The sequence below is a fragment of the Melampsora larici-populina genome (genome assembly GCF_000204055.1).
Source record: "Melampsora larici-populina 98AG31 unplaced genomic scaffold MELLAscaffold_13, whole genome shotgun sequence".
Lineage (NCBI taxonomy): Eukaryota > Fungi > Basidiomycota > Pucciniomycetes > Pucciniales > Melampsoraceae > Melampsora > Melampsora laricis-populina.
Window position 1 is genome coordinate 569719 of NW_006768777.1, and position 17161 is coordinate 586879.

The following is a 17161-nucleotide window of genomic DNA, read 5'->3' on the forward strand; positions in this document are numbered from 1 at the left end:
ACATTTTTATGTGGCACAGTTGGGTGGAAACACAACAATAGGCCTCTTGGTATGTGTAGTTCCAGTGTGCGTTTAAGTTCTGAGCCTTGTTCAGCAAGGAGGATTGAACTTGTACCGCTGCGAGGGTGGCTTCAGATGCATCTGAGACATCTCAAATGCATCTGCCGCTTGTATACGGAGCCGCTCCGAGGATACGGTACACGTTTTCCTCGGTACGGGTCCGAAGTACCGAGGTTTACGAGGTGTAGATGTTCGCTTATGGTATATTTATAAGCGCGAGCTCTGGTTGCGCGGTAGAAGGAATTCCAAAACAGTTCTCGGGCTAAGAAGTTGACACAATCGTCTAAATCGGTCTCCCAGTTGAAAGAGAATCTTCTGACTCCCCAGCGCTTCAACTCCAGTTCAACTTGTAACGAATCGTCGAAGTTCATATGAATCCCGACTTTAACAAAGTCCATCGCGTCTATCAAAGGCATAGAAGCGCCATGGGGGATTGGAGCTCCAACCGGGAAGCGTTCGATCAAACCGTCTTTCTCGAGCTGGGAAAGAGAGGGCGGGATTGGTGATGATTCCGATTCTCGGCACATCAACACGCGAAAGTGTCTGCGAACCGCGGACTGATAGATAAGAAACAAAGGTATAAGCTGGAATGTTTCATGATCAAATGGAAGAAGAACGCACATGGATTTGAAGCATCTGTGATTTAGTGACAGTACCAAGATGGTCAACTTCACGAACGGCACAAGCCCATTGTTTGACGCTTTTAGATTTGTTGACGGATGTTTTGTATGGGTTAGAAGGCATTGCGACTAGAATATGTTCTTGACGTATACAGAAATCAATGATTCAAGCGTTATAAAATGAACAAATATGATTTTTGTGTAGATACTCAGAGGGAATTTAGACAGTCTTGGTATCAAACTTAATGAAGATGTGCAAGGTTTTCGGGAGAGCAGGGGAGTATAAATACACGAACCCAGCACATTTGATAGTTTTCGAAGTACCTCATGAGACACGCAAGGGCAAACCAAAGCTTTGGGACATCACTCGATGAGAGCAAATGAGATGTCTTTCCAATGTCTGAGACCCAATTCCCGTAATTTCATCATAGGTGGATGATAACCGACTACTGTCTATGCAGTTTCTTTTCAATATATCGCTTAACAATTTGAGGGCGACCCATCAACTTCGGTATTCTTAACCAAATACATATGACACATGCGCGATAGCAGGCTATGTTGGGTTTCAAACGCATGCTCTGTCTCTGGGGAATAAGACAGCGGCTGTTTTTCGTAACAAAACATAACGGTGCGATGTGCGTCGGTTACACCCGTTGTCCACAATAAAAGTATGGTCAAGGGGATTTTTTAACGGACTGCCTGTCTGAGTCACTCGACAAAGGCCAGTCCGTGTTTAGTTCTGAGACTTGTTTGCACGGTCTATCTCGCCTCTACAACAACTGATTGGTGTGTGCACGTTGACGTGCTACAAGGGATTTGACGCTGTGAACATGTCTTCAACTTCAGCACTACTGACAAGGATCCCTTGAACTCACAAATCCAAGGTATAGTCAATAGATGGAGAACTCCTTGGAAGCAATAAAAAGCATGACGTACTGCGCCATGAGCATAAACAAACAAGTTTTGGGTGAGAAAAGATTGAATCAGAGGCTGATAAATCATCAATTGAACTTGAAGCAATTCCTAAATCACACATAAGGCCACTTAAAAAGATCTCAGATATAAATTTCATTTCCCATACATGATCTTGATTAGTACTTCAAGACATGTCTTATCAATTATCCTTTTTTTTCATCAGAATATCTAAAGTTTCCTATTCCTGAGCAGAATAGTTCTTTGAAGATATCACACATTCAGAGCTTTTTATAAACAAACTAACTTTTGTGAATGTCTCAACAAAAGTGAAAAAGCACATACCATATACCAGAAGCAGACAGGGGTAAAGAAAGAATGTAAAAGAACAAAGAGATGAATTCAAACCAGAGAAATAACAACATTTCCAAAGGATGGCATTGGCATTGGAGGGATATGTACAAAACAGAGAGACTAGGGCTAGGTAGATTGAAAGGATGTCTTGAACAGTGATGAGACTGATGTTGCTAAAAGATTAGAAAGTTGTTCAAGATCAAAAAGGCAGTAAGGCCAATGCAACAGTGAATGGTAGTAATTCAAGTCAAGATAAGTATGAATAGAGATCAAGATCGTAGTTAAATCTGCTATCAACTCAAAGACATAGCTCTTCATTGAGGACTATTGTAAAGTGAGGTGATGAGTGTATTCCATTTCTTGATATCTGGTCTTACAACATGTCGATCATACTATGTAAAAACAGCATAATCTCAGTATCCATAAGTTTCACAAAGTCAGAAGGTTAAAAGGTAAGGCTTACAGTGACCAATCCGTTAACTTCACCTTCTATATCACTAGTTTGCTGTATTCATTAAACAAAAGAGAAATCAAATCTCAAAAAAAAAGATATAACAAACTAAACCGAAAATTCATATCTTAATCAGAAACCAAACTTACAGTATAAACTCCAGCACTACAACTATAAAGTTGAGATTGTTCTTTTAATTCTTCAATGACTCTTAAAGCACAATAATTCCAAATAGAAGATGAAGTTGTGATTTCATAAGTTCGATTTTGTGATTCGATTGCTTCTTTTACATTCCATGCGTTTTTTAATTCAGGTATTTGTCCAATCCCTCCAAATTCTCCTTGTGATCCGATTCTTTTTGAATCATAAGTTGATGAATCTAATGAATAAAATGGAGTTCCACATTGTGGTGAAGCTAGATAATGATATACATAAAATCAAATCAGATCTTCGATACTATCACAAACAATGAGATAATGAAATAAGCCAATTTACCATAGTGATGATTATCAGAGAAATCTCCAGCCCCATGATCTACGAAAAAATATTAAAAGAAATCAGAGAAAAGATCTTCAAGGAAATCTAATGATCATGAAAGAAAAAAGAAAATTCTTAAAGATCACTTACCTCTCGAACCTGAAACTGACATCACCAATCTAGTAGGATCCAAGACTCTAACTTTCTCAGTAATTTCAATTTCAGGTGATCCAGAAGTCTGACCCCATCCTTCACTTTAAAATCAAAAAATGCAATTCAACAAAAACAAAAGAGATGGAAGATGTTGATCCGAGGAAGTTGAAAATACTTACTTGAAAATTACCCAAGTGACAATACATGGAAAACTATTCAATGCAGCTACCATTCGGTATACTTGTCTTTCAAACTCAACACTCTGCTCGATTGCAGGATCTGGGAATAAGTTAAGTGATGGTATATCCTATCACAAAATGAAATGATCCCTTGTAAACCATGATCAGAATCTAAGGACTTCATCCAAGAGATTATAGCTTACCTGCCAAACTAATAATCCTAATTGATCACAAGCATAGTAGTACAAGTCAGCTTCGATTTTGACATGCTTCCTTAACATATTAAAGCCCAATTGTTTGAGTAATTTCAAATCAGATTCCATAGCCTCGTACGTTGGTGGGGTGTAGATACCTGGGATGTGATGGATCATGATTAGAAGTTAAGAAGAATGTCCTAAAGGTAGAAGCAAAAACAGAGTGATCGAATCATACCATCTGGCCAAAACCCTTGATCCAAAGGTCCGATTTGAAAAACAAATTCTCCGTTAAGGAATGGTCTAATGATCCCTTTCTGATCTAATTTCTTTTCAATAGTTCTAAACCCAAGATAACTTTCTACTATATCATTTCCAAGTTGAACAGTAAAGTAATACAAATTAGGTGTGGCAGGTGACCATAGTTTTGGAGAATCTAACTTGAAAGTAAAAGGCTTGTTGGAAGTGCCCGTGACTGTTAAAAGAGTAGGAGGTAAAGCGGAAGTCTGATCTGTAGAACTTGAAGACGGTTGTTGTGAGTGTAGCGTAACTTTGACCGGAAGGTTCACTTGTGGATCAGATGCTCGCACGGTAATGTTCACTGATCGAAGTTTGTAAAGTTAATTTTTGACGATTTGATTGCTAGACGTAGAGAGGAAGGATCTCACTAACCTACACCATGCATATCAGCATTAGCATCAAGTTTGGTTACATAAACGTCAGGAACTGGCTCCAAGAACACAGTTTGCCAAATCCCAGTGGTTGCGGTATAAAAGACGTGACTTGGTATGACAGCTTGTTTGCCCACTTTCAAAGAAAAGAAACATAAACAATCAATATTAGAAAGAAAGAGATGGATTTTTCATTTGAAAAAAAACAATATGGATCATCATACCTGGTCTGACACCACCCGTATCAGTAGGATCATAAACAAACACCAATAATTCATTTTCTTCTCCAATAGGCTTAAGATATTGACTCAATTCAATCGAAAATTTAAAATAACCACCACGATGAAAATTGATATTTATACCATTGAGAAAAATAGTAGCTTGATCGAGAAAAAAAAGGGTCCAGAAACATTGATTAGAGCTCAAAGTAAGATTTCCAAGTAAAAAATGATTTTTAAAACATACCTAAAGCCTTTTACAGCTATTCCAAGAATTCGTGTCGTGGTCGCACAAATTCATGGTCTTTTTCCCCCCAGCGCCACCGGCGAATACAGGCAGTGCGCAGCGCAGCACAGCTGTAACGGGGTGTGGACCTGTGTGGACTCGTATATCCGGCAGCATCGGATGTACGAGTTTGACTGGCCCTGATGGTTTGTTTGGGTTTGTTTGCGACATCCGTTCAGTGACCCACCGGATTGATCTATCCATATCCACCACCATATCCACCACCATACCAAATCCACCACCATACCATATCCACCACCATACCAACCCAAGCTCACACATCAACACCTCAACCCAACCATCCCAGGCCGGATGGCCTTCCTACGTTTGGCCAATGTTTGGTTGCCCATTCATTCACCAGAACTGGACATTCACTCAAACCACGAGATGACCAAATCCAACCGGACCCCCTCATCCCATAAAAAGACGGCCTCCGTGACCGTTTCGCCCCTCAAGACACTCACTATTGTCAACAGATACTCCACATTTGTCAAAAATTACTCAACGCCCTCAATCATCACCTTCAGTATGGTTAACAGCAAGACTTCCAACGCACCTTCGTATGTCTTTTGTCCCTCCGATCCGTTCTTCATCTCGTCATGATCTCATTTTTTTGTTCATTTTCATTTTGTCAATTCCTCTCATTGTGATTCCGATAGGTCGGCCACAGGTAGAATTGATGTTGTGTCCCGTGTGCTTCGCAACCGCACCTATTCACAAGCACTTATGAATCAGAATGCCGGTACAGCTCGGTGAGTTTTTTGTTCTCGATTATTGAAACAGAGAGATTAACTTATCTTTTTGGCATTGTGTTGGATCGCCAGATCCTCTATCTTCCCCTCTTCTGCTAGGTCGATCATGCCCCCACTGGTTATTGCTCCCTCGCTCATTGGGGTGTCATCACCCCAATGTTCGCCTTGCAAGGAGCCCTCTAAGCGATCTTGTCACCCGGCCGGCACAATAACCCCTTCGATGAAAGATTTTCGCAACGGTAGCTCTGCTGGCCCCACCCCTTCCGGGTCACAAACTTCTTCGGTATCTTCTTTTAACCCCCATCTCAATCCTTCGATTTGCGACACATTCGACTCTTTAGAATCTATACCGCCTCTTCCTCCATCCATTGTCCGGCCAATTCTTTCCACCGCTGCCAAACCAATCCCTGATTCAAGGTCCTCAAATAAGAGGTCGGCTGCGGTCCTTGACCTAGACTCTGACCAGTTCGACCAACTGGATGGTAGGTCAAACGAGTCTCTGGTTACCTCGTCGAAATGATCCTCATGCTGACTTTCATTCTATGTAGAACTAGCTGAGGCAAATGACCATCGAGTCGAAGATTATGGTCAGTAATGGTTTCTATTCCTCTTTACCACGTGAATCTCAAGCTGACATTCATGCTTACTAGATGTACATTTAGAACGGCTTGACCCCCAGGATGAAGATGACGGTTAGTACCTAGTTTCACTTTTTGCTTTACCCTCATGAATGTCTAAACTGACTTTTACTTTTGACCTTTTTAGATCTACCTCCCAATATGTTCTATGACCCCAAACCAATCACCGATTTACCTGTCGACTTGCAACCTAACAAAGGGGAAACATCCGATCTTGCGCGTACCTTCCATGTCGGTTTCAACCTCTGGCAACCAGTAGTCCCCGACGAGCCTGAACCTTCCACTTCTAACGGTAAGAAACGCAAGAAGGCTCAACCAGCTCGCAAGACCCCAGCTCCCAAATTTGAGAACTACAACCCCAAGGTCCCCCATAAGTTTGTAATCAGCAGCCCTGCACTCCACTTTGCTCAATTCCGATTGGTACTTTTCAGAAGTTGCAACAAACGGCTTGATGGTGTTCAGGATTCACTTAGGAAAGCCTGGTACGACAACACCATCGAGATTCAGGGTTACATCCACGGCTCTTGTCACCACAAGGCCACTAAGATGGGTATTGATGATAACGACAGTTTTCAAGAGTTCATGGCCATTACTCAGTCTGTCCCTGCTACCACGGTCATGGGTTTCAAAATCTATCACGAAAACCCTAAACTCACTTCAAACGTTCAACGGAACTTGGAGATTGCTCGCAAAAACCACGCCCCTAAGCCTCCTTCTTCTGATACCGAAGCTCACCCTGAATCAGACGACTCCGAAGGGGTTAGTAACTTTTTTACCTTGCTTGTTGATCAAGGGCTGACTTTCTCATTTGCATGATTAGTCCGCGATATTGAGCGATGGCGAGCGTCACTTTCGAAAACTATGGGCACGGTTTTCAAAGGACTTCACAGCAGGCAAAAACGTCACTTACGCGCTGAATCCAAAGGACCCAAATCTATGTGTTGTGCTCAGCATTGCGCGCATACGCACATGGGCTACCGATTGGGTAAGTCTTCATCATTCCTCTATCTCCTTTGACGTTTAGTTAACACTCTCCTTTGTATTAGGCTGCAGGGGTCGCAGGCGTTGATGAGGTTAATCCTCCTTCCAAGCGCCCTGATTTCCGTTGGATTCCTGTGGCCGAATACAAGAAGGAAAAAAATCAGCTTAATGGTCGAACTACCCCCGGAGCAGTGCAGCCGACTGCCAGTTCGACTTCAGGAACGGTGGTCCACCATATCCTTCATCTGCTTTCCCACCATCTCAAACTTTCCCTTCGGCTCCTTTCCCACCATCTCAGCCTTTCCCTTTGGCTCCTTTGCCGCCCTCTCAACCGTTTCCTTCGGCTGCTTTCCTGCCCTCGCAAAATTGCCCTTTGGCTGCGTTTCCACCGGCTCAACCTTCCCTTCCAGTCCCCACACCCAATACCTATGCTCCCACTGATTCAACTCGATTATCGCCACCTCCCGAGATGCCTCTTTTCGAGGACTTCCTCCTGTTCGCCGGTATCAAGTCTGAAATGAAGAAAACACGTGACATCCTGTATGATGAAGGTATCAACGATTTTGCTCGACTGTTGGACCGCAAGACATACACTTTTGAAAGTTTCCGAAGTATGGGGATAGCGTTTGCTCACGCTGATGACCTTTACAAGGCCGTTCCTGAGTATAACCAGTTCCTGAAATCCTCTAGAGATTCTTCTTGATCTTATTCTTTTATATGTTGCTCTTTCTGATAGACTCTTTGTGATTGATCAATATCCTTACTCAATCAAATATTTGTGATACATTTAAACAAACTTGTGATCGGTGCAATCAATAACTCAACATCCCCTCTTAAAATTTTGTGAACTGTTTCTTCTTTAATCTCCTCTTGCTTGTCTAATTTGAACTTCCAGTCTTACCTGGTGAACCTTGGCTTTTGTCTAACCTCTACATGCAATAATGAGATGTGTGATCTGATTGCTGCCTTCACTTTTCCCAAATGTGCCTCTATATGATGTGTCTATCTTGTGAGTCTCAGTCAAGAAGACCAGTCTTGCGAGATGTCAAAGTTGAGACTGGTCTTTTGAAATGAACACTTTGCACAAGGTCCGATTTGAGACTTGCCTCTTTAAATGAACATAAGACAAATATTTCAAAGGTTCTACAAGAGACCTTTTTTTGCACTCTCAGTGCGTTTTCTCACATGCACAAACTGCAAATTTTTGTGAGAGCATTACATAAAGTTCATCCGATCTCTCACAGGGAACAATATCTTATTGAGACACTTTTTCTCACATTAGGCCTTTGGGACATTTCCAACTGAGCAAACGCTTATGACAAGCAATTTCTGATGATATTTCAAATAAACTGCTAAATCCAGTAGCCACAAACTACATATAACTTGTGCATGAGCTGAGCGGTAAACAAATTCCAGGTTGTATCCATGATCACATCAATCTTATCTTCAGTAGCGGTTGAAATAAGGATCTGGGTGTGTCAAAAGTGGTATTTAAGGACACTAAAAGCCTTCTCAATCGGGTTCAGATCGGGCGAGTAAGGTGGGAGGTACAAGATGCGGATACGCCTTTCTGCAGCAAGTTCATCAATCCGACCCCCATGGTGGATCCTTGCATTGTCCATCACTAAGACGGAGTTTGCCTGAGGGTAGGGATTCATCATAGGAAACTAGCAAAGTTCAACGTAAGTTTTTGAAATTTGGGGGATGAAGGTTGAGAAAAACTGCTTACCAAACGATGTTTGAGGAATCCCTCAAAGTCGTCTCGATAGTAGCTGCCTTCTTGGCAGTCAAGTGCTAATACGCCGCCTTGGAATATGGCCGGTAGGAGTGAGTACCGTTTCCCTCCTCGACTCCAAGGAATTCGTGTGGTCCGTTGACCTCGTCTAGCGCGGCCGAACGTCCTGCCGAGATGCCTTTCCTGAACCGCGCACTCGTCTGAATGGGTCAATATATAATGTCAGCTAATCATTCATCATTCAAAACATGACCAAAAACAGACTAACCGAGGAAAACAAGCATGTTGGGGTTCAGCGCCCCTGCTGCATACAGATACTTAGCTCTCTTCGAGGGACTCTGGTTCGGGTGTACCGTCCGAGCCTTCTTGCGAGTCAGGTGGAGTTGATCCTTGAGATCACTCACAATGGTTTGCAACACGACCCATTCGCCGGTACGTCGATATACCGCAAATCGATACTCGTCCAAGTAGAGAGCTGGATTGCGATCTATATAGTAACTCCAACATAAATTCTCTATCCTCGTCGTCCAGACGGGTTAATCTTCCAAGGCGACGATAGTCTTCAGGGTTGCGAATCACTGAATAGGTACGTCGATATAAAGAGTGCCAACGGGATATGCTCCGCGTGCTGACCGGTGACTTCAACAGCCGACGCACTTGCTCGATGGTTTTTCCTGTGCAAAGGTGCTGCACTGCCAGCACCTTGATGCCAACGTCGTATGGAACGGGTCGAGATCGCATGTCTAAAATGGGGATGTGGAAGTGTCAGCATCATGGTTCTCTGAAAATAAAAAAGAAGACTAACCAGAGAAGATATGGAATGAAATTTTCCGATGTGGGAAAAAATTCCACGTGGGAAAATTTTTTGATGGGGGGCCAGGCCCGATACCTGGTCTGTGTATCCGGCGGTTCGGGGCTGAGCTGCTCTTCACCCCGCTGCGCCTGTATTGCCGGTGGCGCTTGGGGGAAAAACACCATGAATTTGTGCGACCACGACACGAATTCTTGGAATAGCTGTACATACCTTCATAATCAATTGCACCAAAGTTTAATAAAACCTTTTGATGATTCCAATCCTTTGAAATCACAAACGTTTTTCTATACCAAAGATAAGTAAGATTATTTTTCATGATTCCACTTAATGAACTTTCAACACAAAATGGTATTAAAATCTCTTGATTAAATCCTTTATTATCATTACCTCCATGACTAAACGGAGGTGAATCTAATTCTAATGAACTATTTCCAAACTTAAGTTGCCATAATCCGTTTAGATTTTTCCATTCAGTTTGTTTTAGTTGAGGTCTTGGATATTCTGGCCATGGATTTAATCCAACTTTTTGGGTCCATTCTGTGTCTAATGGACCTTCTTTGAGTTTATATGAAGTGACATTATTGGTTTGTGAGACGGTTTCTCTGAGAGAGATACTGATGATAAAGAGAATCACCAAGATACGAATCATGGTATGGTAGATTGGCGTTTTCTCAAGTATGAAGGGCTGATCGTGTTGGCGGAGGAATATATTCCAACCAGGTCGAACAAATGAATGCCTTCAGGGGGCGGTGAAGAATTGAATATACGTTTTGAAGAATCACAGGCTGCGTAGGAAGGACTTGAATTTGCCCCACCTCATGTTCAAGTCTAAACATCCGCTGCCAGGCTTTAGAGCATCGCCACCGGGGCGCGCAAAATCCCAAATACAGGCTATTTTCACGTCTTGTGGGAAAATATTCAAGCCACCGGAGCGTGTAAACAGCCTGTATGGGTTACACGACGTCCAAATCTTGACCGGGAGAGTGCAAATCTGCACGGCGTACAAAAAGGCAAATATCACCAAAATCTGACATATTGTCCGACCTACCCTGTCATTTTGTACGAGACGAACGATCTTATGCTTGGATCAAAGGCATAGACTGTTTGAACCTGTCAGTTTCTACACGGCCGCGGTTTTGCCTACCTCCGCGCAAATTTGGCATACAGGCTCAAACCTGTCAGCAGGACATCGTACAGAGCAGTTTTTTACACGCCAGCGGTGGAGATGCTCTTATGTATATCAACCAATATCAACAGCCTGATCGCGCAGCTTTCATTCGTCCGAGCAGGTCTACCGTCTGAGCTCTGTGCGAAGTTCACGAGGTGCTAGGAATAAACAAATTTGCGGGGGTTTGAGATTAACTTGACAGATAGGGGATATCAAGTAAACGTTTTCTGGTGCTCGTTTTGAATTTTCCCACTGCTCGAATGTTTTAAGTGTGATGTGAAACTTGATCCCAGCCAGCGTCATGCTCATTTCATTCTTACAGAGCAGCAGGAAAATTTTGATTCAAAACTTCCAATTTCCACTTCACTATGATTAATCCAAGTGCGAGGTTTGAGGTGATTGTTTGTTGTGATCCAAACTCAAACCCATGATGAATGACACATTTTTCTACAAAAAAGAATCAACAACAGGATTGTGATACGGAGCATTCATGCATTTGATTTGTTCATGTTTCCAGGTTTATGCTATATGAAATACATTGTAAATAACCAATTCAAAGACAAGAGCTCATCGAGCCCCAAAAAGAAAGAATCACTCTTGATTGAATTGATTACAAAAAAAATACAATGATTGTTCACTCCAGACATCGCAACTTGAAAAAATGTAAAAAAATATAACTTTGATAATAACAACAACATGTTTATTCACAATACATAAGAGAGATGAAAAGAAATCGAAATATTGAAGAAATCAAAAGAACACCATAAACTTCTAAAACGAAATCATCTGACAACTCCTTCTCTATTTGTTTATGTATATGGTCCAATTCATGCAGTCAGGGTAGGAGAACCTAACATCCAAGTTTGTTCAGTAGAAGTTTCTTCATCAGATCCACTCAATTTCCTCTTATGCAATCTATTTCCATTTCCATTCCTATTCCTAAGAACCAATACACCAGCCAAGAAAAGTGCGATTCCACAACTCACAATCGTGATCCGAAACGCATCACGATAACAAGCTTGACCTTCCATACAAAGTAATTGATTTGGTAAAGGGTTTTGACGATAATGAGCATCATAAATTTGACCAAATGAAAGATTAATGATTTGACCAGCAAAGACAGGTGCGAGATTTAAAAATCCAAAATTAGTGGTAAAATGATCTACACCAAACCAAATGATCATTAGGTTCGGTCCACTTCCATACATATTTCCATATGCAAAACCAGTTAAACCAGTCAAGAGTGAAATTGATGATAAGTTTTTAACGACTTGTTGTCCTAGATATTGACTTAAAAGAAATAAACTTGAAACCCAACATAACCACCATACTTTTGATAGACCATAACGTGCTTCTAGTGTATCTGAGATCAGTCCTGCAAAGATTCGACCAAGACAATTGAAGACTGATAAAAGTGAGACTTGATTGGATTGAATATGAGAGACTATGGATGAATTGTTCGGATCTGAAGGATGGGTAGAAGTAGGTGGATGTTCTTGGAAATCTAATGTCGCAATCATCGTACCGCTAATATAGAGAAATGTTAGTTGCAAGGATGACGATCAGATTCTTCAAGACACTTACATATTGTTGATGATCATTAAAGCTGTACCGCAACAGCAACCCATGACAATCCACAATAACCAGAAATCCAAAGTTTTCATCAACTTAGTCCCATAAACATCCACTTTCTCATCGATTGACTGAATGGTCTCTTGAGTAGTATGTTCTTGATCTTGAGAGGGTGATAAGTCTTGATGAGATGAAGTTGCAATCGCAGAAGATTCTTGTTCATCATCAGCCAAAGATTCAATCTTCGGTCTTCGTTCTTGTTCGAGAGTATCGAGCGAGCTTAAGCCACAGACGCCAATCAGGATGAAGGAGGAGGTACCAAGACTGAGTACTAATAAGAAGCTTGAAGTGTCGTCAGAGAAGAATAGTGCACCGATCCTAGTCCAGAAGAACGCAGAGAGTCCGAAACCAGCCAATGTGAAACCAATCACTGTGGCTCGAATACGCGAATGAAAAGATTTGGCAGCAGCTCCAGCCGCAGAACTCAAAGCAGTTGAAGAACCGATTCCAGTTAAGAGCATACCGAAAGCCAAAATAGCTACAGTGATCGGATTAGATTTGATGAGTTTTTGATCTTGATCAGAAGAAGGAATCGGATTTGAACGAAAGATTTCCCAAACGATTCCATAACCCAAAAATAATAAACCAGAAGCAAAAAGTAAAGGTTTACGAGGACCGATTCTATCTATAATTCCACCTACGATTGGAGATGCAAAATACATTCCAATATTACCAGAAATTCCAATCGCATTTAAAGTAGTTGATGATAATTTGAGTCTTTCAGCCAACTGTGGTGAATACGCTGAGAAAGCATCTGTAGAAAAAAAGAAGAAACCATGAAAAAACGTCCCGTTAAATTTGGATGAAACTTTAGGTTTGATGATATATTTTGAAACACTTTACAATTTGTTCCTGCACTGAGAGAAACGATGATAGAAGAGATTAAGATGATAATCCGAGTTGAGTTGAATTCTTGAGAATGAGTAGTCATCGAGGTTGGCGGAGTTTTTAAAAATTAAAAATTAAAAAGTTAAAAGCAAATCCAAACTACCAAATGGAAATCTCCGCAAAATTTAATTCAAACCGAAAAACTATTGACGACCAAATCGATCACTCTCCACAAAAATGTAAAAAATACAATGAGAATGCGCAGGTTTTAAGATTTCTTTTTGTTCTCTGGTGCCTTTTGATGAAAAGCACAAACATCAGGCAAATCAAATCAGTTTCAGGTCTCACAAAGCAAGTCATGGATTGGAAAAACAAATTGATTTCATTCAAGATTAATTTGAAACCAGCTGATTCATATGTCTCAATTACGGTACACAAATATCGTTCTGGAAATTTCCAGAAGGTTTTTTCCAGAACGCCAGAACCCTTCGGGAAGCCTTCTGGTGTTCTGGAAAAAACACAAATTCAACATAAACTCTCTGCTGCAGCCTGCTGCAGCTTCCCCACATACCCCGCCTAACAAACATGGATCAAGTGATCGACGACCATACTCCCACCTCCAGCCAACCAAGCAGCCCTCAAGAAAACCAAGTCATCACACCGTTCACCTTCCAAATTCACCCATCTTCTCTTCAGGCCTACCCATCAAATTTCAATTTGAACTCCGGATCACCAAACTTCTATACACAACCTATTCCTGCTACTGTAATTTCACCCTCTGCCTTTGGATCCTCCTTCAATTCGATGGCTTCTCTCTCTCAACCTATCAAACAACCAGTCTCATCAATTCAAAAGAATTCAAGAACTGCCAAGGCCAAAAAAGGTAAGGCCATGTCAACATCCACTTGCAAAGCCACCACCAGCAAAGTCCCGAAGTCCAATTCAAAAAGAAAATCCAAGAAACAAGATGCAGAAGAACCCAACGATAGTGTATCCACTCGAAAAGCACCAGTGTATTGGGAAGAGGAGAAAAATGAGAAGGGGGAAACTGCGATGAGTATTCTGTTGAACTGGATCACAACTTATGGTAATTGGACTCGGTACAAGGATAAGACTCTTGTGAAAAGTCATACGGTGGAGGAGATCATCGATTATTTAGCTCAGCATGGTTTTTATGGCCGAAGTGTCAAGAACGTGGAAGGAAAGGTGAGTCTCAAGACCATAAAGCTTTTGAATATCAACTGACACACATGATTTATCTTACAGGTTTCGGAACTCGAAAAAAATTCATTTCGGGTCAGATGTGGCTAAATAGCACTGGTCAGGGTGTAAAGAATGGAATCGAAGCAGAGAAAGCAAAGAATGGCTGGACTGATGACCATCCAGAGTATTTGAACCGTAAGAAGTGTTTGATACAGGGTGAGCAATGGCTGACCCCAGTGCAGTGCAGCGCATTTTTGGTGAAAACTGCACTGTGCGGGCACCAGGACCAGTAGCCACTGCGCAGTGCTGTTAAATTTGCGCAGTGGCCAAAATTTCGTTGAGACAAGGGTACTCGCCTTGATGGTGCAAGCAGTGCGGTACCAAACTCTGCTGACAATTCTTTAAATTGTTCGGGACTGTCATTAAGCCTGATCGAGGCCTCACAAGTCACTGAGAGTCCCGACCCAAACACTCGAATCAAAGATGATCACTCACAAGCTTCCAATGATGAGTACTATTGTCAGCTCACCGAGGAACAAAATCTGGAAGACAATTTCAACCAAGAAATTCGACGTGCTCTGAACAACAATTTTCAAAATGATGGTGAGTTTGTCTCTTGTAATTCATACAGTATAAACTAATGTTCATCTGATTTCATCTCTAGGAGAACCGAGTCAACCGAATCAAACACAGAATTTGTATCACGGTAGCTTGATCCAACCATCACAATCACACCGAACTCACAAACCGGGGGCTGAAACTCGAGTCAGTCAATTATTGAGTCAGCCAGACACCGAGTCAAATTCTTCAATCACTCGTCTTGAAGATGTCCTCATCAAGAGTGAACTCGAAAGCAATACAATGAAGGATGTTATGAAGGATTTGGCCAGTGCTTTGATGCCAAAAAAGGATTCAAAAACCTTATTAACTGAAGAACAGCTGTTAGAACAAGCACAGGTCGATGTGAAGCTCAAGATTTGTCAACTTGAAGCGGCTCGATTAGATGTTCAAAAAACAAAGCGGGCTATGGAACTCGAATTGGCAATGGCAAAAGGACAATTCATCAATCAATTCATGAAAGATAACAATGTTGCTTATGAACAAGCAAAAATAATTGCTGATGATTTATACAAGACTGTTGAAAAGACGTAAGGATATTTTCAATGTTCTATGCGATAGACTTCTTGACTGATTCTTTTGATTTATACTTAGGTCTGAAAACTGATCTAATCACTTACTCAAGTTTATAAAAAAACAGTATCGGTTTGCTCAGATTTGAGACAATTTTATTCGGTTTCAAAAGGTTCTCGTTTTTGAAGTTCAAATGTTTGTCAAGATGTACTTGTTGAAAAGTTTCAAATTGCTTTCAGAAGCTATGTAGACAAGATACCCAGTCGGTTTTCCTGGGTCTCTTCTCTACTCTTACCTAAATCGTTGTTTCACAAATACAAGTCTGTTAACAAAACAAGTCTTATAAAGAAAAATTATTTTCCTTCAGTTTCTTCCCTACTCTTACTTATATCGTTGTTTCACCAAATAAAATTAAGAAAAAAGTTATTTTCTATCTTTTACCTTTGTTGATTTGAAATTTATTGCTCGTTTTTGGTCATTGTTTGTGGTTTTGAATAACCAAAACCTTTTTGAAGTAGTATCATCAGTTTCTTATCAAAAAGGTGACCATAAATAAGGTCAAATTGAAAAATTTAAATTTGAGTGGCATTTTTTTTACAACAGAGTCGATTTGTGAAACTAAAACAAATTCAATCAAAGGTTTGAAAGCCAATAAACCAGTGAGAACGACTCAAAGTTGTGAATTTTAGTTCAACAGATAAGAACGATTCAAAGTTTTGAAATGTAGTGAAACAGATAGACGATTAATTAACCCCTTGGAGTCGCTATAAACTCAGCAAAAAGACCATCTCGCCTTGTAGTATCCTGCCTGAAATGATTAACATCAGTTGTTTGTCCAGAAGGTTGGTTTTGAGGAGGCCTTGCATTTCCTACTGAGTGAATCAGGCCTTCTTCAATTGATCCAAACTCGTCATGCCATTCTTCCCCACCAGCCTTTGAGAAATTATGTAGAATTATGCACGCACGGATCCACGCATTCGCCCTTTTCGCACTTGACACCCCACGTAAGATTATCCTGATTTCTTTTAAAGACTGGAATATGCCTTTAAGCATACCAATACTTTGTTCGATAATGACCCTCCACTTAGATAATTCTTGATTGAATGCTTCTTGATTATCCCTCAAGTGGCGACCAACAGAGCGTTTGAAAGGTGTGATTACATGGGGAGATAAGGTATAACCTGAATCTGCCAAGAGAAACTCTTCCTCGTTCATGAAATTGGCAGGATCCGTGAAGAGCTGGGTAGAAGTCAGTTAAACTCCATCTCATCCATTAAGCTTACCACAAACAAACTTACTAAAGAGGAGCGATAAACCCTTTGATCATGAGCCGAGCCACACCAACCAAGTTCATAGAATCGGATTGACTTGTGTACGTCACACACTAACATCACATTGAAAGCGTAAAAGTTTTTCCGTGTCCAATAGTCCTCAGGATTTCTCACCGGCGCAAAAGCAAGTGGCATGAGAGTTCCGTCCATAAATCCCACCGTATCTTTGAAAACAGTATCCTTCATTTTGGATTTCAGTTCTTGTCGTTCATTTTCTTTGGGCCAGAACACCCAGTCCTTTTCAATTTGAAGGATCACATAAATACATCGATTCTTCCAATTTTGGACACTACCTTCTAAACTAATCAATCGGATCAGTAAATAGAATCAATGTTTACCAAACAAGACAGTTCACTAACCTGAAATGTGAAAC

At 41.1% G+C, this 17161-nt stretch overlaps 2 protein-coding genes across 2 annotated transcripts; both read right to left on the minus strand.

Annotated features, from left to right (window-relative positions):
- Nucleotides 1–2260: 2260 nt before the first annotated feature.
- MELLADRAFT_35212 (family 2 glycoside hydrolase) lies at nt 2261–10144 on the minus strand (the record flags this gene model as incomplete). The annotated part of the gene is made up of 11 exons (XM_007408773.1): nt 2261–2338; nt 2410–2451; nt 2547–2812; nt 2893–2931; nt 3025–3128; nt 3207–3334; nt 3410–3558; nt 3639–3968; nt 4073–4207; nt 4296–4451; nt 9706–10144. 11 exons carry the CDS (start codon nt 10142–10144, stop codon nt 2261–2263), a joined length of 1866 nt encoding a protein of 621 aa, XP_007408835.1.
- Nucleotides 10145–11137: 993 nt separating this feature from the next.
- On the minus strand, nt 11138–13384 carry MELLADRAFT_77446 (uncharacterized protein; the record flags this gene model as incomplete). The annotated part of the gene is made up of 3 exons (XM_007408772.1): nt 11138–12190; nt 12248–13049; nt 13139–13384. 3 exons carry the CDS (start codon nt 13224–13226, stop codon nt 11491–11493), a joined length of 1590 nt encoding a protein of 529 aa, XP_007408834.1.
- Between the last annotated feature and the right edge of the window lie 3777 nt (nt 13385–17161).